Below are 26,774 nucleotides of genomic sequence, written 5' to 3'. Positions count from 1 at the left end.
GAGAACAAACACGACACAAACCGTCCTAGTTGTTAGAAACCGTTATGTGGACTGTGACTCAACAGTTTGTTTACATGTACAACTTTCACCGACGCTGCCACAGAAAGACGTGTTTTATTCCACTCCTTCTTTGCCTCATTTTGTCCGCCAAACGTTTTATGCTGTGCGTGAATGCACAAAGGTGATCTTTGTTGATGTTATTGACTTGTTGGAGTGCTAATCAGGCATATTTGGTCACTGCATGACTGCAAGCTAATCCATGCTAACATGCTATTTAGGCTAGCTGTATGTACATATTGCATGATTATGCCTCGTTTTTAGGTATATTTGAGCTCATTTCATTTCCTTTACTTATGTCCTTTGTGTATTTAGTTTATTTTTCCATGTCTCATGACACATTATCTGTATGTATAATTGGCTGCATTTCTGATTGTTGTTTGTGTGCCATGTTGTTCTAGACCACAGCAAACGTTACCCAGCTTGCAAAGATTGTAATAAATCCATTAGAAGAACGCAGCCTGCCGTTTCCTTGAACTTGGACACACACATCACTTTTGGCCATTCTAAGACAGTCATTTCCAGGAGTTATCTCACCCCCTGAGAAGTTTTACTAATGTTTTCCAATGTTGTAAAAATGTGTAGAATATATATTACATTTCAACATATCTGTCAACAAAGATTTGCGTCAGCCTGCGACACATAGTCATTTTGATAGTAGGCTAGTATAGCTAATTAGCCACTTACATCATGCCTTGTCTTCATTATAACACTTATATTAGAGCAGTGGTTTTTAACCTTGTTGGAGGTACCGAACCCCACCAGTTTCATATGCGTATTCACCGAACCCGAACCATAATCATAAAATGATGTTATTATATTAAAAAAATACTAATAAAGATATATTTTACAAAAAGAAAGTTACAGGAATGTACACATAATCCCATGTTTACATCTCATTGTGCAACATGTGAATGTTTTAGTGGGAACTAAATGCGATATCTGAAAGGGATACACATTATTTCCAAAGTAGGATTCCCACCCAGACATATAATACTAGTACACAGCTCATGAAAAACAATATGTTATAGTCATTGTAAGTGGGCCAAAACACTTATATTAGAAAATAATCTCATGGAAATGACTGCTGTCATTTGATTACAATAATAAAACATTGAACTTGTTATTTAGTCAGGTGTGGGACAGGTGTGCTGCAGGTGTGACTACAGTGCATGTGCATGTCTGACGTTGCTCACATGTGCTCCACCGAATGCTCAAGGAGTTTTTGCGTTTGCTCACACATATGGAAAATTAGAGGGAACATTGTTTGGGGGTATCCTTAATACGTCGAAAGAGAGAAGTTTTTATTTACACGATGAGTCGTGTCTTGACCTCCGCTCTGCCGAACCCCTGAGTCCCACTCACCGAACCCCTAGGGTTCGATCGAACCCAGGTTAAGAACCACTGTACTAGAGTTTTAAAGTCAATTTGATACTAGGCTAATATAGCTAATTAGCTACTTACATCATGTGTTGCCATCATTATAACAATTATATAAGTCTTTAAATTTTTTGCGGCTCCATTGATTGATTGATTGAAACTTTTATTAGTAGATTGCACAGTACAGAACATATTCCGTACAATTGACCACTAAATGGTAACACCCGAATACGTTTTTCAACTTGTTTAAGTCGGGGTCCACGTTAATCAATTCATGGTCCAGACCGATTACTTTTTTTGTATTTGTGGTCCAATATGGCTCTTTCAACATTTTGGGTTGCAGACCCCTGGTTTAGGCTAAATAGGAGCAGGGTGTGACAAGATTTGTAAGAGCTCTGCAAAGCTAAATTGTAGGCATGGCCCGTACAACATTGTGCATGTGTGTGTCCTCTGGGCATATAAAGGAGACGACCAGAGTGGAAAAAATAAATAAAACAGACCTACATAACTACTGCTTCACAAATATGCATGTGCTCAACTCTCCATAAACCCACATTTCCATCAGAAAGCCTGAACCCCGACATTTTCACTGGTCCTGATCCAAAGTATATTCCATGTTTGCTATTCCTGTTTTTGCCTGACTTTGATATTGTGAATAAACCGTAGTTCACGTTTTGTCCAGCTGTTCATGAATGATGTAACAAACTACCTATTTGTTCCTCAAGCCTCTTCTGAGTAACTAGTGAAATTACCTTTGGAATTGGATGCTGAGGTGGCAGAGTGCAAATGGCCTTTAGCTCTTGTATTTAAAACTGAGTGTTGAGTGCCCCACTTCAAATGCTTGTAGTCAATCAGGTTATTGATGTTAACCCATTTTGAGCCTTGGTGGTAAAATTGAGTAAATTAAAGATGCTGTTTGCAGCGCATTGGTGGCGCTTACGTTTGAACGCGCTGCAAGCATTATAGGCCAGCCTCTTCCTAATTATGTCAGCTAAGGTTCAACTATGTCAGCTTTGGCCCACTAATACACACCCACAACAGATAGGACCTGCTACTGTATACTAAGATCTACTAAGACTTCATGTACAATTGATAACTGCTGCAAACCGTGTTCTATAAATGACTGTATTCGTATATATTACATATATTCTGCATGAAGACAGACATGCTAAATGGATTGCACTCTTTATTTTGCTCACTAAAGAGACGCAATCCTCTGCGAACAAGTTCAGTAGTTTAACTTTGCGTGTGCTATCAAGATTGCATGTGTTTTACTCATACTTGCCAACCCTCCCGAATTTTTCGGGAGACTCCCGAAATTCAGCGCCTCTCCCGAAAACCTCCCGGGACAAATATTCTCCCGAAAATCTCCCGATCCATGCGGACCTGAGTGAGGACAGCCTTTTTTTTTTATGACAGGAGGACAACAGGGTGACAAGAACTAAATCATCCAGACTAGAGACACATTGTATTATTATGTTTATCTTACCTAAAAATTAATATATTTATTAATTACAAAAAAAATTAAATAAATGTTTACTATATTTTGCTAAAAACATAAAAATGAATTGTGTTTTTATTTGTATTTTTTCTGACTCCTTATTACATCCAGCCATAGAATTATACATTAAAATAAACATATATGAAATAATTAATTTTAAATGATCATAATAATTCATTTAAAATGACCATATTTAATTATTAAAATAATTGCTTGTTTATCAACAACTTTAGCATGTTATTCATTACATTTTGAAGCTCTCAGAAGCCAAGTTATATTATATCCTTAAGATTTATTTATGCAAGTTTGAAGTATCAATTATCTAAACACAGTTTTGTTTGCATATTTTCAGGATGTATATATATATATATATATATATATATATATATATATATATATATATATATATATATATATATATATATATATATATGTATGTCAATATACACCTCCCCTCTTAACCACGCCCCCCCCCCATATATATATATATATATATATATATATATATATATATATATATATATATATATATATATATATATATATATATATGAAATACTTGACTTGGTGAATTCTAGCTGACAATATACACCTCCCCTCTTAACCACGCCCCCACCCACAACCACGCCCCAATCCCACCCCCGACCACGCCCCAGTCCCACCCACAGTCCCACCCCCACCCCCCACCTCCCGAAATCAAAGGTCTCAAGGTTGGCAAGTATGGTTTTAATACATACAAACCTTTAGCAGATCAAGCCCATAATGTTTTGTCACAAAATGCATGTGTGATGGGGATCGACCTTCACAAGTTAGTTTGTTGGTGGTGGTTGTTTGTTAACAGCCGTCACTGCCAGTCATTGACTCTGGCAGATTAGGCCTGGGCTGATAACAAATGTTGTTAGACGATATATTGTCTCACACATTTTTGCCGATAAACAATATTATTGTCAGAATTATTTGGAGACCAATTTTAGCACAAATGTAATCATAATGAATAACTAGAACATTTTGATGGGCCTGCAATCTGTGCCCTGGACCTCTGGCCGGGGGTCGCCGGAAGCCGCCGCACTTTGAAGATGGTGCCTAGTGTCCGAATCCGAGAGTTTTAGGTGTTACTGTACAAAATGAGCTAGAGAGCTAGCCTGCTCACCTTAAAACGCTAACACTTAGCATGATAACAGTTAGCATGTTTCATATACCAAGTTATATGACTCAGAGGTCGGCTGCGAAATTAAAGAAAAAAAGTGTAAAATTAGATGAAAAACTTAGCATGCTTAAGTTAGATTGCCAGAATGCTATCGTTTGTATGCTAACAGTTAACAAATGTCACATACCAAGTTACTGTATATGACTCTGGCGTAAACGGTTGCAAAACTAGCTCAAAAAGTTAGCCTGCGAACGTTAGCATGCTAACAGTTAGCTTGTGTCACATACCAAGTTCAATTACTCTTTAACGGTTGCGTACCTATTCAATGGGCCCATAGTGATTAGTTTTCGGAATGCTCCCAACTTATAGTACCCCCATCGGCGCGAACGAGACATATACTGTAACATATGTGGGGGGTCGTTGCCCTGTTCGTCTCGTATTAAGCGTAAGAGAAACGTGCGGAACAAGAATAATACAAGTTGAAGTATGAGCAATAATAATATGGACTGCTTGCATTGCAGCAGGCCCATAATAATAATAATAATAATGCAAGTAACCCTTTGAAATGCAATATACATTTATTTCTCATTAGTGATGTTTACCATTGTAATTGGAGGGTCAATAACCTTTATTTAATGCAACATCTTGATGTGCAGTTTTTCCACAAGTTGGAAAAGTTGGGTAGAGTGGTTTGTATATTATTTGCTGTTGTCATATAGGCTCGTTCGTCCGTGTTGATAGGCTCATCTTACTCATTCGGTTGGAAGATGAAATATTCTCACATCAGACATTTGGCTTTGCAATCATCTTATTTTCCAAGCAGTTAATTTAATTTAGCTATGAAAATAAAAGTGCTCAGGTGCTGAGAGCAATGTGAACCCTCTTGCACCCTGATTGGAAGCAACAGACAAAGAAAGCAAAAACACAGACATGGCAATTTATCAAAGTTATCCGGTTCACTTTCATTTATTGTAGAATTAATTGATTTATTGACACCCTACAGCCAAGTTTTACAAAGTGTAACTTTTAATTGTGACAAATATAGACATTTATTTGGTAAATATGTTCCCTTAAACCACTATTTGTAACTTGTGCTGGCCGTTGGTGGTGTATTTATATATTTTTGGCAGGGCAGTGGTAAAAGAAACACTGCTATGTAATCTTTGGTATATGTGTTGCAAGATACCCCTGTGAAAATGGTCGTTTTGGAGCTGTGACAAAGTATTTTTGTACAACTTAGGGGCATAGCTCGTTGTAGTATTCATATAGTAGTGTGACTCTCATTCACATTTGCACTGTACTATCGCTCAACTTCTTCTCCTCTCTAACAGCCCGTATCTTAGCTGAACAGTAGTTCATGAACCATACAAAATGCTCATCCATCATACTATTCCTGCCTGAACTATCACATTTTCAGTATTCAATATAGAAGCTCAACGCTGAGATCGCATAAGGCATGTTTTGACTCATACAATGTATATTACATTTTTATTAGACATTCATCAGCTGGACAGTTGAGGGCCCATAGATGAAATGAATAATTGTTTTATTTTTAATTGAAGTCCCACTTCTAATTTTGTAAGCAACGCCATCAATTATGTTACCTCGTAAAGATAATAACCTCATCCAAATTATTACGTTTTTGAACAATACATAGTATTTTGTTAAAAAGGGTGTTTTAATCCCAAAAAGTGCATGAATAACACTGTAAAAAATAATTTAAAAATACTTTGTCAAGTTCGGTTTAAAGTAAGCCTGGGCCAAATTTTGCTGGGTAATATATGGTCACACAAATTATTGCCGATAAACCGTATTATTGTCAGCACTACTTTGAGACCCATCCATCCATCCATTTTCTACCGCTTGTCCCGTTCGGGGTGTAATTATAATACCGGTATATAATAATAATTAGAGATGTCCGATAATATCGGCCTGTCGATATTATCGGCCGATAAATGCGTTAAAATGTAATATCGGAAATTATCGGTATCGTTTTTTTTGTTATCGGTATCTTTTTTTTTTTTTTTTTTTTAAATTAAATCAACATAAAAAACACAAGATACACTTACAATTAGTGCACCAACCCAAAAAACCTCCCTCCCTCCCTCATTCACACAAAAGGGTTGTTTCTTTCTGTCATTAATATTCTGGTTCCTACATTATATATCAATATATATTAATACAGTCTGCAAGGGATACAGTCCGTAAGCACACATGATTGTGCGTGCTGCTGGTCCACTAATAGTACTAACCTTTAACAGTTAATTTTACTAATTTTCATTAATTACTAGTTTCTATGTAACAGTTTTTATATTGTTTTACTCTCTTTTTTATTCAAGAAAATGTTTTTAATTTATTTATCTTATTTATTTTTTATTTTTTTTAAAGTACCTTATCTTCACCATATCTGGTTGTCCAAATTAGGCATAATAATGTGTTAATTCCATGACTGCATATATCGGTTGATGTCGGTATCGGTAATTAAAGAGTTGGACAATATCGGGATATCGGCAAAAAGCCATTATCGAACATCCCTAATAATAATAATAATAATGCAATATTGAAAGTAACCATTTCAAATGCAATGCAATTTAATTTTTCATTAGTATTGTTTACCATTGTAATTGGAAGTTCAAGAACTCTTAATTATTCTAAATGATAACTAAGCATCACAATAAAATGGACTCTCAATCTCTCTAATTGCACTTCAATACATTTTGAACATCTTGAAGTGCAGTTTTTTTCCTACTTGGAAAGCTGTTGTTGATGTTTTTTTTGCTTTTGCCATCAATTTCCAGCACATTTGGCATACTGGTTTGTTCGTCTGAGTTGACAGGCTAATCTTACTCATTCAATTTGCAATCCTGTAACGGGACATTTGGCTTTGCAATTTTGTAATTTTTCCTCAAATTTTTGTTACCTTGCTGAGCCTCTCACTAGCCAGTGACGACTCGCGAGGCTCTGTGGCTGCTAGTAGTCCCACCTCCACTCACAGAGACAAAGATTGTGGATGACTGACAAGAGAGTTTACTCTTTTAATTAAATTCTGCTATTCAACAAATGTGGCCAGGTGCTGAGAGCGACGTACAGGCTGAAACTTCTTGCTTGATAGCAAGAGACGAAGAACACAAGCATGGCACGACAATTTATCCATGCTGGCAAAATTATCGAGTTCATTTTCATTTATTGTTGGATAAATGTATTTGTTATTGACCCGGGCGAGTCCGAAGTTGAAGCAAGCATAATTGTCTGCTCAGACATTGTGAGAAATAGAAATATAAGTAAACAGGACATAACAAAAGTGATTAATCCCAAGGTAACTGTGACAAGTGTTGCGATTAATCACTTCTTTTTTATTTATTTTTTCATTGTCCTGTCCAGCCATTTGGGTAAATCATATTGTTGATGTAAATGCTCAAATCCGCTGTACAGATTTGTTTTACAAATGAGACCTTTGGCATATTTCTCTTGTTGCCTTATTTGTGTTTGACTTTATTAAATGGATGTATTTAGTGTTTGGTGCATGAGGCGATAGACAGAAAAAGAAAAAGAAGACAGAGGGGGAAATTGCAAGGACAAGAGGAGGATGAGACAGAGAGAGACATCAACAACAAAAACAACAGTACAACATATACAAATACAATATATACAAATATGATATCAAAAATTTGGAAAAAGAACATGTTAATGAAGTAGATCACAATAACAGAAATGACAATGAACATTATTGTACTACAAATGGAGCAATAAAAATACCAATATAAGTATCTATTGATAAAGAATAACAATATTTATCTCTATTATCAACAACACAATCACTTCAAATGCAACAATACATAAATGCAATGAATACTTGAATTACAAAAGAAAGCAGATAAAAGGGGGAGCAGACTATATTAACCCTTTACATTGTTATGGTAAAAGTAAGTTAAGTTTTGGCAATGTGCCGTGTTTCAACCCGGTTACGATTAATCAAAACGAAACGTTCACTGTACAAACATAGACACTATACATATAGAAGTATAAATACATACTGTATATATACTCATGCATATAATCACGTTTCATCAAACATATATTAACGTTGTTGCCCTTTTGGAAACTGGGTAACACACGGCACACTGACAAAGCTTAACCTATTCTTACTATAACAATCTACAAGGTTAATATAGTTGGCTTCTCTTTCTTCCCCTCCATTTATCTGATTTCTTTTGTATTTCAAGTTATCATTACATATATGTATTGTTGCATTTGAAACAATTGTTTTGTTGATAGAGGTAGTTATTGTTATTATTCATTATCAATAGTGCTATTTCTATTGGTATTTGTATTGCTCCATTTGTAGTGTAATAATGATCATTGTCATTTCGGTATTATTATTTATTTCACTAACTGCTTCTTTGCTATCACATTAACCATCATATTTGTACATGTCATATTTGCTGATGTTGTTCTGTTGTTATTGTTATTGTTGTGTTTGCTATTGTTGTTGTCTCTCTCTGTCTTGTCCCCGCAATTTCCTCCTCCTTTTTTTCTCTTTCTATCCCTTCCTGCTCCGGTCCGGCTGCACCAAACTAATATAAATCAATTTGATAAGGTCAAATCCAAATAAGGCAACAAGAGAAGTATCCCACACTTCTCTTTCGTAAAGTACATTTGCACAGCCGATATGGGCATTTACATCAACAATATGATTTGCCTGAGTAGCCGGACAGGACAAAAGAAAAAAAAAAAAAAAACACAACTAAACATGGAAACAAAGACAATCCAGCTAATCTCTCTTATTCTTTCTGTAATACACAGGAAACGAAGCCCATCTGCATCCAGGGATCCAAACCAAATATACGACCAAAGGGAGGGGGCTGACCATTCACAGTATGCTCCGACAGACGGCAGCATGCCCAGATCACCGTCTGACTATGGAGATGGGGACCCTCGGCGGGCTCCGCGGGGCCCACACATGTACCCAGACGTGAATGCAGCATGGACTGGCTACAGAGACCGGCAAGGTCCTGGACGCTGGCACTCCCAGGAATACCCTCTGGACCAGGATCTGGATGGGCCACATAATGAGTATGAGCTCCAGAGACAGCGACAGGAGGAGTTCCAGACACGCTACCGCAGTGACCCCAACCTGGCACGCTATCCTGTTAAGCCACAGCCCTATGAAGAGCAGATGAGAATGCACGCGGAGGTGGGCCGCCTGAGGCACGAGCGTCGTCATAGTGACGTCTCTTTAGCTTACACGGAGCAGGATGAACCCGCTCCCATCCGGTTGTCACGTCAACATCTCACCGAACGCCGTCCGCCCATGGTGGGGCAGCGTTCTTACTCTGTTGACCGCTCCTCCCCCGGGCCCATGGGCCCCGGTCTTGGAGGCCACAGAACATCAAACCATAGCCCCCCGACTCCCCACCGCAGCCCTGTGCTGGGTGACCGATCTGGGGATCTTCGGAGGGGGGACCTGGGTGGAGGCGGGGACCCTATGAGGAGACAGCAGCACCACTTAGACCCCAGCTCAGCTGTCCGCAAGACCAAGAGGGAGAAGATGGAGAGCATGTTGAGGAACGACTCTCTGAGCTCGGATCAGTCCGAGTCGGTGCGTCCGCCGCCCCCCAAGCCCCACAAAACCAAAAAGGGAGGGAAGATGCGGCAGGTGTCGCTGAGCAGCTCGGAGGAGGAGCTGGCGACGACGCCGGAGTACACCAGCTGTGAGGATGTGGAGATAGAGAGTGAGTCAGTCAGTGAGAAAGGTACGAGCACACACTCCAGCAATACTCTCTCTGTTTTTGTCATGTTCTCTTTATTTAACAGAATGTTTCCTGACACTGTCTTAGTCTATTCTAATTCCATTAACCACATTTTTTTCAGAGGATGCCGATTTCATTATTGTTGTTGTCTCATGTTTATAACGATTTGTTGTGTACACTCAGGTACAACCTTGTCTTCAGTCTATATGTGTACTTTCTCTGTATGTTGACCTATACTCTATCATGTGTTGTACACTGAAGGCTCATTGTTTTCCTTAGTAACGTAGAATAAATCAAGATGTACATTATTATATTTAAATTAAACCGCTGTAGATGCCTCAAAAGTGCATTGCAGACATCCAGTATGAAGATAAATGATCAAATATAGTTACGCTTTTGAGATTTCAAGATAAATAGTGAATATTTCTTACTATGTATAGAATCATTTTGGGGCATAAAACAGTTTATTTGCATTTCATCTACTTTGTTTTGCTTCAGAGTTAGTCAAACAGCAAAAATGGAAAACAACGAGTCTGTTTGTGTGCGTGTGTGTGTGTGTGTGTGTATGTATGAATGTAAGTACTGTACTTAGTCATGTATGGAAGTATGCACCCCTTGAAATTCAAGTCACAGCCAGATGAATATGCGCTGTAGCTGTGTTTTGTGTGACTGTTTTTTCAATTGATTACAATTAATTCATAGTATTATAGTGAATAATATCATAATTAACGACTTTAAGAGATTATAATCTGTTCATGTCGTCTCATGTTCATTTTTTATTTACATAAAAGATGCTTGGTTAGTTTGAATGTAACCAGACTTTTAAGATATATGTTAACACCTGTAACAAATTAAGGATCTGATCTGCTAAGATCCAAGTAACACATGTTAAACAGTGTGTGCAAACTCCAAAATGGCGCGTATTAGTGGGCGTGTTGAACGTGATCTATTAAGACTGCATGTACAATTGATAACAAGTGCGAAAGTGATGCAGATGGCCCTATTTAAAGGCCTACTGAAATGCGATTTTTTTTTATTTAAACGGGGATAGCAGGTCCATTCTATGTGTCATACTTGATCATTTCGTGATATTGCCATATTTTTGCTGAAAGGATTTAGTAGAGAACATCGACGATAAAGTTTGCAACTTTTGGTCGCTGATAAAAAAGCCTTGCCTGTACCAGAAGTAGCAGACGAGTAGCGTGACGTCACAGGTTGTGGAGCTCCTCACATCTGCACATTGTTTACAATCATGGCCACCAGCAGCGAGAGCGATTCGGACCGAGAAAGCGACGATTTCCCCATTAATTTGAGCGAGAATGAAAGATTTGTGGATGAGGAAAGTGAGAGTGAAGGACTAGAGGGCAGTGGGAGCGATTCAGATAGGGAAGATGCTGTGAGAGGCGGGTGGGACCTGATATTCAGCCTGGAATGACTAAAACAGTAAATAAACACAAGACATATATATACTCTATTAGCCACAACACAACCAGGCTTATATTTAATATGCCACAAATTAATCCCGCATAACAAACACCTCCCCCTTCCCGTCCATATAACCCGCCAATACAACTCAAACACCTGCACAACACACTCAATCCCACAGCCCAAAGTAACGTTCACCTCCCCAAAGTTCATACAGCACATATATTTCCCCAAAGTTAAGTACGTGACATGCACATAGCGGCACGCACGTACGGGAAAGCGATCAAATGTTTGGAAGCCGCAGCTGCATGCGTACTCACGGTACCGTGTTTGCGTATCCAACTCAAAGTCCTCCTGGTAAGAGTCTCTGTTGTCCCAGTTCTCCACAGGCCAATGGTAAAGCTTGACTGTCATCTTTCGGGAATGTAAACGATGAAACACCGGCCGTGTTTGTGTGCTGAAGTTGGCCGCAATACACCGCTTCCCACCTACAGCTTTCTTCTTTGCTGTCTCCATTGTTCATTGAACAAATTGCAAAAGATTCACCAACACAGATGTCCAGAATACTGTGGAATTTTGCGATGAAAACAGACGACTTAATAGCTGGCCACCATGCTGTCCCAAAATGTCCTCCACAATCCGTGACGTCACGCGCTGAAGTCATCATACCGAAATGTTTTCAGCAGGATATTTCGCGCGAAATTTAAAATTGCACTTTAGTAAGCTAACCCGGCCGTAGTAGTGGGTTTCAGTAGGCCTTTAATATATTTGAGATATACCCGCAGACAGCGATCTTCACAACTCAAGATGACACTGGAGGCTTTTAACACAAAGTAAGTGTTTAGTTCAGTTTAGTCTTTATTCGAAGTAAAAATGCACAGAGACATTAAGCTTAAAGACGGATATGTTCTGCACCAGATTATAGCTAAATAGCTAATTTCCATCTGCAGTCCCTGGTTACCTAAATTATAGATATACAAAAACATGCAATACAATTATAACAATAAAAGTATACTATAGCATGTAATCAAATTAACAAAAGTCATAAAATGTCCTCTCATTGACTCATACTTATACATTACAACCACACCTCATTTACATCATCACACAGAGACAATACATGCTCTCCACATCTGTCATCATTTGTAAAAACAACCATGATTTTAACAGACAAACCTCACAGCTTACAACAAAATGTTCTCATGCATAAATATAATAAATTGACATGTCAAACATAGTGCCCACTTCAGTGACCGTGGGAGCAACTTTGATTGCTCCAAAGCCACTTTTTAACTTCAATTGTGAATGAAGAGTAATCTGTTAGACTTTTCAAGTTTGTTGTGAGGTCGTTCCATTCCTTTACCGCTTTATATGAACAGTCTGATTGTGCAAAAGAGGTTTTACATCTGGGTACGCTACACTGCCCCCTGGTGGAGGCTCGTGTGTTTCTAGTTGTCACAGCAGATGTAAACTGGACAAAGTGCTTAAGTGGCGCTGGTGCAGTGTTATTTAGGATTCGATGAGTCATTCGTATTGATGCTAATCTTAGAATGTTAGCAAAATTTAACAGGAGACACAAAAGTTTGGATGGTTTTTTTAAGCACTTGACTCTCACAGTACAGTGCATTCTCTACTATCAAAATGTAAGTGAACACAATGCAGCATAATTCACATTTCACACCAACTGGTAAGCTAATTACAGTGAGTCAGCAGAAGTTCCAGTGTGCTTATTTTGGGATGTTACGTGTGTTTAAAGGGGACCTACAGCATGATGATTTTAGTCTAGATATAAAAAACTTTCTTGTGGTCTACACAATACGAATTGGGTATGCTTTTGTGTAGATTTTGCGTACATTTTAATTTTGAAGTATGTCCACAAGATGTTGGTTTGTAGAGGCGTTCGCAGATTGCAAATGCACCCACGCCCCACCCTATCCAAAAGTATCAATTTATCTTTTGAAAATCTACACAGTTAAATATATATCTTGAGAATGAATGTCACTGCTATTATTTTCCAGACACAGTTGAAAATAAACTTTATAAGCAATATATAAATTCACTCAGTCACAACATCATGTACTGTACACCTGCCAATTTTAGCAGCTTTCACTATATGTCACTGCATGTTGCATGTCGGTGTTATTAAGCGCATGCCATGATTAGATGAAAATAATACTTGACCCTACCTTTTCTTGTGTTTCCTCAAACTCATCTGACATCATACAGAGCACATTCTCCTCTGGTTGATAGCTTTACTTAATGTTTAAATATGTACCTCGTTGTGACGTCACAATGTAGCCAGACTGCAAAACACAACGGGCAGAGGCATCCAGAACCTCACACCAAAATCCATGTATGATTTAACATTTTGGCAATATTTAACACGAGTATCCAACATTGCAACAACATTTATAAGTCAGAAAAGATGAAAATCATCATAGGTCCCCTTTAAGCATTGACTGTAGCTTAATGAAACTACATGTAAATGTAGTGAATGTTGGTGTTGGCACTGCATTTTGTGCTGTTTATGTATTTTTAAGTAAAAACTATCAGTCCGATTAGACCTAATCACATGCTGAATATTGTTTTCTTTCTTTCTTTCTTTCTTTAGTTTATTTCGAACATGAACACACTTACAGTATAATACATCACACAATTTCATATCATTTCATTTTACATCATGCCCGAAAAGGAGTAGGAAGAAGCAAAGCTTATTCAATCCTACCCCTTTCCCACTTCAGAGCGTTTACGAATATATAGAATCAATTACTGACCTTTTTTTTAATAATAAAATAACATCTATGAATTAGTATACACAACAGTTTTGTAATATTTAATTAATTAATTCAGTCATTATTAACATACTGAGATGAAGAATATCTTATTTTCAATAAGGTTGGAAGTATTTCTCATAATTCATCTTCTTTGTACTTTGTAAGCACTATTATTTTGAACAACCTCTTGAACTGGATCATATTAGTACAATTTTTTACTTCTTTACTTAACCCATTCCATAATTTAATTCCACATACTGATATGCTAAAAGTTCTAAGTGTTGTACGTGCATATAAATGTTTTAATTATTTTTTCCTCTAAGGTTATATTTCTCCTCTTTAGTTGAGAAGAATTGTTGTACATTTTTTGGTAGCAGGTTATAGTTTGCTTTGTACATCATTTTAGCTGTTTGCAATTTTATCAAATCACCAAACTTTAATATTTTTGACTCAATAAATAAAGGGTTTGTATGTTCTCTATATCCAACATTATGTATTATTCTAACTGATCTTTTTTGTAACACGGTTAGCGAATGTATGTTGTATGTTTTGTATATGAGATTTCCAGTTCATTTGATCATCTATTAATACTCCCATAAATCTGGTTTCTTTTACCCTTTCGATGTCTACTCCGTCTATTTGTATTCGTGTATGATGCTCTTTTCTACTGTTACCAAATAGCATTATTTTAGTTTTACTGAGATTCAAAGATAGTCTGTTTTTGTCAAACCATCTTTTTAATTTGTTAATTTCTCCTGTTATTATTTGTATTATCTTGTGTGTGTTCTCTCCTGAACAGAAAGCAGTTGTGTCGTCTACAAATAAAACTAACTTTAAGTCCTTTGTAACTTTACAAATGTCGTTTATATAAAGTTTAAACAATTTTGGTCCCAGTATTTATCCCTGGGGTGCACCACAGGATATATCTAGCCGTGTTGACATATTTTCACCCATCTTCACATATTGCTTCCTGTTGGTTAAATAGCTTCTTACCCAATTCAATACCAAACCTCTGGTGCCATATCGTTCTAATTTTCGTATTAAAATATCATGATTAATTGTGTCAAGAGTTGTACTAAAATCTATTAGAAAAACAGTCACATGTGGATGATTTTATTTATTTATTTATTGCTTAGTTGTTTAGTTTGTTAGCCTCTTGAATGTTCTGCCTGGGTCTTTCTAATTGCAAATGGATTTTATTGTAAAACCTGTAATTCGAACAGCTTATACCTGTCCAACAAAAAAAAAAGGAAGAAGGTAAACGAAGGGAATAGAACAAAAGGTTGAGAAGACAGTACAGTTTGCCTTTGTGAGCGCCTGTCCCATGTCTGATACGTTAAGTCGTCATCTTGCTTTGTTCTGTTACGTAAGTGTTCTGCACACCGAGGAACGCAGCCCAGTACCGCTGATACATTATTGATGTGGGGCTTTCCAGGTAGTCACTCAACAAAAGTAGGGAGTCGCACTGGTTTTAGGGTCAGAGTTTGTGTGCAACTCTCTGCCTCCTCCACAATAAGCATTTTCCAAGACAAGGAACCAAACACGGTTTTTTGTTGTGTCCATGCATTAGTTTAGAGCAGCGATGTCAAACATCAGAGCCCACGAGATGAGTTTGCGAAGTGTAAATTGGAGCTGCATTTTTAAATTAAAGAAACTGCTGTTCTAAATTTGTCCACTGGATGTCGCTATAGCAATTCTGTTAGGCAAGCAGATAGTTTATACCATGGTGAGTATACAGAGCAAGAGGTACATGGTAAAGTGGGGCTTTAAAACAAACAGGAGTAAAACAAACACTTAAAATGCTGCATGAGACACTTCACATTGATATAGTTCTGTGAAAATGATTGTCTTCTGTGCAAATTGAAAGAAAGTGAATAATGGAAATGACAAAAAAGGTAGTTGAAATATAGAATAATTGTTATTTATGCTTTATTTAGTTTTTTTTGTTCAATCCTGGACGGGCTGTGACTTTAAGTTTTTTCTTTAAATTTGTCCTTCAGAATTGAACTAACTTGAAGTGTTTTGTCAAGAGGATTATTTGCTTGTTCTATTTTGGGCCGAAGTAAAACAAAAAAAACAATCTGAACTTTTCCTAGTTGTGTTTTTAAGTTATCTTGCCATGATTTTACTTGTCCGGCCCACGTTGGAATAGATTTTCCTCTAAAATGACTTTTCATACCCCTGGTTTAGAGTATCTTACTTATTGTTATACGAATATGGCTGTTATTGTCTTGTGCTTGCAGCAAGCATGGTCAATGGCCCTGAAAAATACCGAGATTAATCACTTTGAACGTCTGTTTATTTATTACAAAGGGCATCCAAAGGATAGAATATATTGTCATTGACTCACATTCTCTGTTTGTACGAAAATAAAACATGACTTTATAAAGGAATCTTTTTGCACAGTATTTACAAAGCACAGTAGTACCTCAATTCACGAGCTTGATTGATTCGGTGGCGGAGCTCTCAAAAGGGACCTATTATACTTTCCTTACACATTAGTACCTGTTTTTGTGTATTTGGCGGCAGCATAAGTGCTAAAAATGTGAAATCAAACCAGAGATATTCATAAAACAATCTTGTATTCCTTTATACTTGCTCCAAACGAGCCGCTTGGAATTTGCTGTAAGTGTGACGTCAGCGGATATCTCCATATATGGTAGAGATTTACCCGAAGAGCTTTGAGCGAGTCCGCCATTGTAGTCAACAACCTTCTTTTTCTCTATCCTTTTGTTGTGGGGCAGACTGGCTCGTACATGCACGTGCATCCTCTGCCATTTCTAATCCAACGTAGCATGTAGTTCTAATTTATATCTGTCAGTAGACTCGCGATAGAAGCGCTAAAAACTACAACATGGCTGACAGGAATAAAATATGGTAGAAGTGGAGGCATGTAAATAAGACCGCTCACAAGAGATGGTCAGAAAGCGGCTTCAAAGCGGTCTGTGAAACATAATCTATTCAAAAATTTTACCAAACAAACACCATTACATGTTATGTAGACCAGGAGTTTTTAACTATTTTGACCTCGGGCCCAGATTTTCCACTACCGAGGGGCCCGGAGCCCCCACTTAAATATTAACAAAGAATTTATATTCTTATTCTTGATTTTAATTTTATTCAGTAATTACCTTCTTACATTGTACAGCCTTGTCAAATGATATGAAACAATGTGTTAATTACAAATATTAATTATGTCATGGCTTGGTCCTGGGGTTTAGTTTTTCTGGAAGGCAACGGAAAGTTGGCTCGGGCGAGACGGGAATGTGAGAACATATTTATTTAAACTTATCAAAAAAACGAAAAGCGCGCACAGTGGCGGAGAAACAACTTGGCTATGAAAACAAATACTTGCACAAAGGCAGAAACTATGAACAATAAAAAAACACTAACTGTGGCATTAATAAACAAAACTTACTTGGCATGGACAAAAGGAGCAGCGTGAACGATGGACATGAAAAAAGTGTCAGAAATGTGCAGAGCATAAATGTGGGATGTCACCAGAAAGACAAACTGAAAACAATGAACTTAAATACTACAGACATGATTAACGAAAACAGGTGCGTAACTCAAAACGTGAAACAGGTGCGTGACGAGACAGGTGAAAACTAATGGGTTGCTATGGTGACAAACAAGAGTGCCCAATGAGTCCAAACGTGGAACAGGTGAAACTAATGGGTAATCATGGAAACAAGACAAGGGACTGAAAAGCCAGAAACTAAAGAGTCCAATAACTAAACAAAACATGACTAAAACAAAACATGATCACACAGACATGACAAATTATTTAAGACATAAACCTTAGTCTTAGGTCAGGCTGATTAGAAAAATATGTACTTACAAAATCCATCCATCCATCCATTTTCTACTGCTTGTCCTTTTTGGGGTCGCTAGAGCCTATCTCAGCTGCATTCGGGCGGAAGGCGGCGTACACCCTGGACAAGTCGCCACCTCATCGCAGAGCCAATACTTACAAAATATACTGCATAAATTTACATATAATTATGTTATGCAAAAATGAATAAACAAAATTAGTAATAAATATGTTTCTTAATCAAACTCTCAATAAATTAAAATGCAAATGCAAATACAGCTTCACCACTTTAGTAATCTTTTTTGTTTTTTAAACTTCTCTTTAACTCCAGACTTCTTTTTGTTTGAGATTGTCATTACTGCCACAAGTGGTGGAAACGTGTACTACACCTCTGGGGGGTAATCACGACCCAACAATGAGCCCTGGCCCTATGGTTAAGAAACACTGATTTAGTCCACAAGGAAGCATTACAAATGCAGAAAAAAAATCACAATATGACGCCTTTATTCACAGTTGTATTCAATTCAATTTATTTAGGATGGCCCCTTTGGGGTCCCTACACACATACAAAAATCATAAAGTAAACAATACAACAAAGCACAACAGATACAAAAACACACTGCTGTACCACTTCCACATGCATGTACATTTGTACATGAATCTCAATTCAATGTCTACCATTTAAATTAATTGATATCAATTTAATTGGTGCTTGGACCCGTTAAAACAGCACAATTTTATCATGTAACATGCCTTTAAAAATCAAAAAACTTAGATAAAAAATATTGTATGAAAAACAAATCAATCAAATGCAATACAAACAATTACAGTAGTTTTATGAAGAAATGTAATAATAATGTACAGCATTTACCTTGAGAAGCGGACTTTGATGGTATCTCCTTCCAGCTGCCTGTCTGTCAAACACACCATCAGCAGCTTCCATATTCATAGATATAAATGTCCATCGTTTACATATCCTTTTAATATTATTTGCTGGCGTGAGACTCATTCTGCTTTAATGTAGTGCAGACTAGCAGTGATCTGCTCCAACTGCTTCACTAAGTTAGCTACAGTAGGGAAGGGATTCATATGGCCCCATAACTGGGTGGATCTGCAATGCAGTCTACTGAAAATGATGAAAAGCGCCACTCTATGTAAGGGTAAGGAGACGACACAGCAACAGGGATAAGTTCAACAGGTTTATTGAACTTCATTATGTGTTGAAGTGTGTATGCTACTGTTAGTGTGTGGTGTAAGACGATGTAAAGAATTAATAATGTGAGTGTTACCAGAGGGTGTTGTTCGTGCGTGTTGGATGAATTGTCCACAAATCCAGAAGGGCAAAACAAGAAGGAAGTCCGTGAGAAAGCGAGAGGTCAGGGTCTAGAGAGAGGCGTCAAGGTCCGTGTCCGAGCGGGGGTTGAGGATCGAGGGAAGCAGTCCTAAGTCCGGAGGGAAGTCCAGGGGAACGAGGCGCACAGCTCGATCACTGGATACGGAGGGAACACTGCGGGGAACACAGAGGACATAAGACACGGGCAGAGGGAAAAGCACAGAGAGCAGGTACGAGGAGGGAAGCCAGAGACGGGATTCTTACTACGTGGAGTGAACTACGTTCCGGCACTGGATCTTCGGGTCCGCTGGTCTTTATGTCGTCTGCCCTCGTTAGAGCTAGGTGCGCTGATTGTCGATTCCCTGCAGCCGTGCAGGCGCGCGGCCGCGATGCGGGGAGAGCGAGCAGGGGCGTGTCCCGGCTCTTGCTTCAGATGGCATGAGGGATTGCGCATGCACCGTGACACTCTACTAGTCAAAGTTGAAATTGTTATAAAACACGCTTAAAGAGATTCGACATTCTACTGCCGTCTGGCGGTGAAAGGTGGATAGTGCAACCCCCCAATTTGTCACGTTTCATGTGTCAGGTATACCGTGACGAATGGGGCCATTTGAATCCCCTGCCAACTATAGCTACACTCTGTTTTTGATTATTTCCTTTATTAATCTATTTAATGTTCACTTCTTCTCAGCACTGTCCTTCACACTCACTTTCTTCTCTCCTGTGCTTGGAAAACAAAGTTATACCCCTTTCTCCCTATGATGTTTTGGGTGGGTTCACTGTGGCATTTGCTGCAGCAACTAAAGGCGGGGATGCTTGCAACTCAAATTTTTGCTTGCAACTGAAAGCATAACAATTAGCTAAGAGACATCTTTTATCTCAACGCACTTTTAAGTTGATTAGCATCTGTACATGCCTTTTACCTTCTTTAAGTAGAAAGATGGGAGCAAAACGAAAACCATCACACTGCCCTCAAGGCCTGGTCGGCAAAGAAGTGAACTCGCACAAAGCACCTTTTGACCATTTGTGGTCTGACAACATCTCAGGGTTTGTGCACTCAACTTGCGTGGGTGAGGCGATGGGAGCGTTATAGCAGCCTAAGCAGGGTGCGTTTTATGCTCTCAAAGCTTCCCAAACCCCAAGGGTGCTGCTGTGGCGGGTGGAGGGTTTGATGGAATGAGAAGAGGGGGAGTCGGGAGGGGAGAGAGGGTGTGCCAGCTGTAATGGGCCTGGCTCGAGCCTGTGAGAGCTGGAAACTGATTTACCACTATGAACCTCTCCCTGTGTTTTACTCTTTATTGATTCCCCTGACATGCAGTCTCATAATAGTGCCGAACAGACAGAAAAGGGGGCTGGATGGTTAACTACAGCAGTGAGGTGGGCATTGTGCAGTGACAGTCAAACTTCAATAATGATTCATGGCTGTGGGAGCTGTTGTTTGCATCGCAGTACAACAAGCTTGCGCTGTTTAACGGGCATTACTTAAACCAGTGTTTTTCAGAATTTTTTGAGCCAAGGCACATTTTTTGCGTTGAAAAAAATCTGGAGGCACACCACCAGCAGAAATCATTAAAAAACGAAACTCAGTTGACAGTAAAAAGTCGTTGTCGCAATTGTTGGATATGACTTTAAAGGCCTACTGAAATGCGATTTTCTTATTCAAACGGGGATAGCAGGTCCATTCTATGTGTCATACTTGATTATTTCGCGATATTGACATATTTTTGCTGAAAGGATTTAGTAGAGAACATCGACGATAAAGTTCGCAACTTTTGGTCGCTGATAAAAAAGCCTTGCCTCTACCGGAAGTAGCAGACGAGTAGCGTGACGTCACAGGTTGTGGAGCTCCTCACATCTGCACATTGTTTACAATCATGGCCAGCAGCAGCGAGAGCGATTCGGACCGAGAAAGCGACGATTTCCCCATTAATTTGAGCGAGAATGAAAGATTTGTGGATGAGGAAAGTGAGAGTGAAGGACTAGAGGGCAGTGGGAGCGATTCAGATAGGGAAGATGCTGTGAGAGGCGGGTGGGTCCTGATATTCAGCTGGGAATGACTAAAACAGTAAATAAACACAAGACATATATATACTCTATTAACCACAACACAACCAGGCTTATATTTAATATGCCACAAATTAATCCCGCATAACAAACACCTCCCCCCTCCCGTCCATATAACCCGCCAATACAACTCAAACACCTGCACAACACACTCAATCCCACAGCCCAAAGTACCGTTCACCTCCCCAAAGTTCATACAGCACATATACAGTATTTCCCCAAAGTCCCCAAAGTTACGTACGTGAGACTTTTTGAGACTTTTATTAGTAGGTTGCACAGTGAAATACATATTCCGTACAATTGACCACTAAATGGTAACACCCGAATACGTTTTTCAACTTGTTTAAGTCGGGGTCCACTTAAATTGATTCATGATACAGATATATACTATCATTTATACTATCATCATAATACAGTCATCACACAAGATAATCATCAGGGTGTATACATTGAATTATTTACGTGACATGCACATAGCGGCACTCACGTACGAAGCGTACTCACGGTACCGTGTCTGCGTATCCAACTCAAAGTCCTCTTGGTAAGAGTCTCTGTTGTCCCAGTTCTCCACAGGCCAATCGTTAAGATTGACTGTCATCTTTCGGGAATGTAAACAATGAAACACCGGCCGTGTTTGTGTTGCTAAAGTCGGCCGCAATATATCGTTTCCCTCCTACAGCTTTCTTCTTTGCTGTCTCCATTGTTCATTGAACAAATTGCAAAAGATTCACCAACACAGATGTCCAGAATACTGTGGAATTTTGCGATGAAAACAGACGACTTAATAGCTGGCCATCATGCTGTCTCAAAATGTCCTCCACAATACAGAGACGTTTTCAGCAGGATATGTCGCGCGAAATTTAAAATTGCACTTTAGTAAACTAACCCGGCCGTATTGGCATGTGTTGCAATGTTAAGATTTCATCATTGATATATAAACTATCAGACTAGACTGCGTGGTTGGTAGTAGTGGGTTTCAGTAGGCCTTTAAACCATAACCAAGCATGCATCAATATAGCTCTTCACTCAAAGTAGGTGTACTGTCACCACCTGTCACATCAGGCCGTGACTTATTTTGAGTTGTTTGCTGTTTTCCCGAGTCTAGTGTTTTAGTTCTTGTCTTGCGCTCCTATTTTGGTGGCGTTTTCCTGTCGCAGTTTCATTTCTTCCTTTGAGCGATATTCCCAGCATCAGCTTTGTTTTAGCAATCGATAATATTTCAGTTGTTTTTATCCTTCTTTGTGGGGACATTGTTGATTGTCATGTCATGTTCGGATGCACTTTGTGGACGCCGTCTTTGCTCCACAGTAAGTCTTTGCTGTCGTCCAGCATTCTGTTTTTGTTTACTTTGTAGCCAGTTCAGTTTAAGTTTTGTTCGGCATAGCCTTCCCTAAGCTTCAATGCCTTTTCTTAGGGGCACTCACCTTTTGTTTATTTTTGGTTTAAGCATTAGACACCTTTTTACACTGCCTCCCGCTGTTTCCGACATCTACAAAGCAATTAGCTACCGGCTGCCACCTACTGATATGGAAGAGTATTACACGGTCACTCTGCTGAGCTCTAGACAGCACCGACACTCAACAACAACACATAATTTGCAGACTATAATTACTGGTTTGCAAAAAATATTTTTAACCCAAATAGGTGAAATTAGATCATCTCCCACGGCACACCAGACTGTATCTCACGCCACATTAGTGTGCCGCCGCACAGTGGTTGAAAAACACTGACTTAAACACTCGCTTTCACTTCGTCAACTTCATAAACGAGTCAAGTTTTTCATATTCTAAAATGTGTAGTGTGTGACGTCCATCGCCTTGGTAACACTGCATTTAACCATACACACAGACCTGCCTCTTCCGCACCCCTTGAGTTATAGTAAAAACAACATCAATAATTAATGATCCAATTAATAGTTTACACTGGTTTTTATTGAGCTGTCAAAGTGATGGAGAGCATGCTCGTGGTGAACTCCACCACCGCCTGCTCTCTGCCTTCGCCCTGAATCAGCGCTTTGTGGGGGCCTGGGAGCCAGGGCTTACATGCAGGGCTGGGTGCAGACTGCTGATGCTCACAATTCATGCCTGTGATGAGTTTCCTCCTCCCTCAAAAAGCCACACAGGGTCCGTCTCAATTGGTAATTTGCAAGCTCCTCGCTTCTCCGTTTGCGTGTTAGCTCCTCCCACCAGAAACTCCATTGGGAGTCGAGGAGGGAGAAGTGCTATCATTTAATGGCGATGTCATTTCAAAGATGACGTTCCTCATAACTGTATCACTCAGCAGCTGAGTTATTACCATCGCAGCACTGTATGTATGTACACGGCAGCTTTGTGATTAACACCTTAATTCTTATACATAAAATACTATACGTCTATAACACTTCATGTGTTTAATAGATAATAGAGCAGAGCCACCGATTACTTTAATTATTAACTATCGTACACTCACTTATGTTGCACTCGGCTATGAAAAAACTATTGTCTGCGACACCACTTGTCCCCCACATACAACACTGTCCTTTCAAACATTCCTAAAAGACTCTGCAATTTAGCCTAAATCAAATAACAGGAGTTAGAAACACTCTGGTCACAGAAGGTGACCAGAGAAGCCATTTGTTTACAACTGAGGCCATGACTACACTAAGTCGTTTAACCCCTTAAACCACACCTGGGCAAATTAAGGCCCGGGGGCCACATGCGGCCCGTTAAGCTTTTCAATCTGGCCCGCCGGACATTCCCAAATAATTTTTGTAGATGTTTAAGATGGAAAGTGTAGCTGCCATTATGATGTGCAGTGATGTTTTCTAATGACCGTAAGTCTTTAACTATACAAAGTGTTTCAATGGTTGGAATCTGCGTTTATGGATGATATACCAGTTACTATGGTCATCTAATTAGTTACTATGGTCATCTAATTAGTTACTATGGTAATAATCTACGTCACAGCAGCTCAGACGAGGCACCAAACAGTGTGGGTGGGAAGCGTTTCCACAGACGCGGAAGGAGATTTTCACAACAAAGTTCTAAAGCTTAGTGATATATCAGATATATCAGATTGTAAGTGGGTTTCTTTTGTACCCTTCGCGTTCATATTTCACTGTTTGTTGCATTTTTGTTGCGTTTCACTTGATTGGAAAATATGTCAATCGAAAGAGGGTGTGTCGTTCATATTTTGTCCATATTCAGTGTTTTATCGTTCATAAAAAAAATTTAAATTCCATTACGTTTTTTAAGGCGGTCTGTCATAACCTTTTTAGCATTCAATCAGACATTATTGTGAGGTTTTGTATTAGTGTTCCTAAAAATAGATATACCGGCCCCCAGACACATTTTTTCTCTCTAAATGTGGCCCCTGAGTCAAAATAATTGCCCAGGCCTGCCTTAAACGAATAATTATTTAGCCTAAGCCCCGTTTCAGCCACACTAAACCATTGTTTAAGGTCCCCCTCCTCGGACAAATTTTTATACGGGTAAGTCAGCCGTGTAATTCTTGAATCTCCGGCACTTAGCTTTGTATGGACTCATTGATTGTTTACGAAGTGAGTTCGGAGAGGAATTTACGCCAGAAAGACCGCGCCCCACACAGGAAGTGGGGTTAAATTAAGACAGAATAACCTTGTCACAAAAATAGGGATGTCCCGATCCGATATTTGGATCGGATCGGCTGCCGATATTTGCCAAAAATTGCGTATCGGCAAGGCATGGGAAAATGCCGATCCAGATCCAGTTTGAAAAAAAACTCCGGTCCGTGTTTTCCAATGCACCTATTTAAATAATACATTCCACTTTTCTGCTGCTCCGTAATTTCCGTTCCGCATTTTCCAGCACACCTTCAACACATCCACAATTCTCACGCAGTTGCTTTTAGCTGCTGGCATTACACGACAGGCTCTTCTCACTCTTTCCTGTGTCTCCCTCTCACAGACAGCGAGCGCACCTTCTTACACACGTCACATAATGTCACGTCATACGTCACATACGTATACGTCCTCTCCCAGCAGAGAGCGAGGTAGCGGCATGGCTAACGTTAGCTGTGATGCTAGCGCAGCCGCTAAGGTGCGCGCCTGCTCAAGCGTCCTCTGCGCACGGCAAATCTATGCCACGCACAAAATCAAATAAAAAAATAAGCGCATAACAATTTTCGACACACGGACACGACAGAGACAACAGTTTTCGTCATCATTGTTCAAATATTGTGACGTCTGTCGAGACGCTTATCTCCATTCGGTGCCACACGTCCACACCATCAAAATGCGAGGCAAAAATTTCCACAACACCGTATGAAAAAATTAGTGATTTTTTTAGTTGTGATTTCCTTCTCTGTATGAAAGTTTAAAAGTAGCATATATTAATGCAGTATGAAGAAGAATGTTTTAATGTAGACATGCAAACCTTGAAAGAACATTTTGAAAATCAAGACTACATTTCCTGCAAATGGGTGCATTTATACCCTATATTTTAACTTTAGATTTATTCTCATATCAAACTCTTTTGGCTGTCTTTTTGACACTTACATCCGGCGCCCCCCTCCACACCCTGGATTATAAATAATGTAAATAATTCAATGTGATTATCTTGTGTGATGACTGTATTATGATGATAGTATATATCTGACAGTATATATCTGTATCATGAATCAATTTAAGTGGACCCCGACTTAAACAAGTTGAAAAACTTATTCGGGTGTTACCATTTAGTGGTCAATTGTACGGAATATGTACTTCACTGTGCAACCTACTAATAAAAGTCTCAATCAATCAATCAAAACACATAGAATCATCATACTGCTGTGATTATATGCATCAAGTGTTCATTCAAGGCTAAGGCAAAATATCGAGATATATATTGTGTTACGCAATATGGCCTTAAAATATCGCAATATTAAAAAAAGGCCATATCGCCCAGCCCTAGTTCAATGATGCCATTTCTGTTTGTCATGTATAATTTTGTCTATTTTGTGTTTATCCTTGAATAAACAGGTCAGTTTCTTGTTACCAACCATTGTGTATTATTCAAACTCCCCTAATTCAGCTGGCTAGTTGTTATCAAGAGTACTAAAACCCTTTTCAACATGATTCTGACAACTAAGTAGGCTAAATAACTTTAAACTTTAATACATGCTCGGATAGGCCAGTATCGGTCAGTATCGGTATCGGTCAGTATCGGTATCGGATCGGAAATGCAAAAACAATATCGGTATCTGATCGGAAGTGCAAAAACCTGGATCGGGACATCCCTACACAAAAACATACCTTTAGTTACGTCCTCCTTTTGGTGGGGAAAATCTTTGCTGCTCAAGCTTGCCTCCACCGGCGATGGGTAGCATTCCAAAAACCGCGATACAATGTCCCCGTATTTTGCTGGCGAGGACTCCCAATCAACATTCCTCGCCGCCATGGAGGTTTTATATAGAGATGTCCGATAATGGCTTTTTTGCCGATATTCCGATATTGTCCAACTCTTAATTACCGATACCGATATATACAGTCGTCGAATTAACACATTATTATGCCTAATTTTGTTGTGATGC

General features: G+C 39.0%; 1 protein-coding gene across 27 annotated transcripts in view; it reads left to right on the top strand.

Annotated features, from left to right (window-relative positions):
* rims2a (regulating synaptic membrane exocytosis 2a) overlaps positions 1 to 26,774 on the top strand; it is a 343,114-nt gene that overhangs the window by 175,485 nt on the left and 140,855 nt on the right. For all 27 annotated transcript variants that reach the window (XM_061949203.2, XM_061949186.2, XM_061949179.2 and 24 more), the window contains one exon: positions 8,889 to 9,838. In XM_061949203.2, the coding sequence (XP_061805187.1) occupies positions 8,889 to 9,838 (950 nt within the window). The remainder of the gene's footprint in view (positions 1 to 8,888; positions 9,839 to 26,774) is intronic.

Source organism: Nerophis lumbriciformis, linkage group LG04 (assembly GCF_033978685.3).
Source record: "Nerophis lumbriciformis linkage group LG04, RoL_Nlum_v2.1, whole genome shotgun sequence".
Classification (NCBI taxonomy): Eukaryota; Metazoa; Chordata; class Actinopteri; order Syngnathiformes; family Syngnathidae; genus Nerophis; species Nerophis lumbriciformis.
The sequence above is the reverse complement of the archived record's forward strand: the minus strand, read 5'-3'. Positions and strand labels throughout refer to the sequence as shown.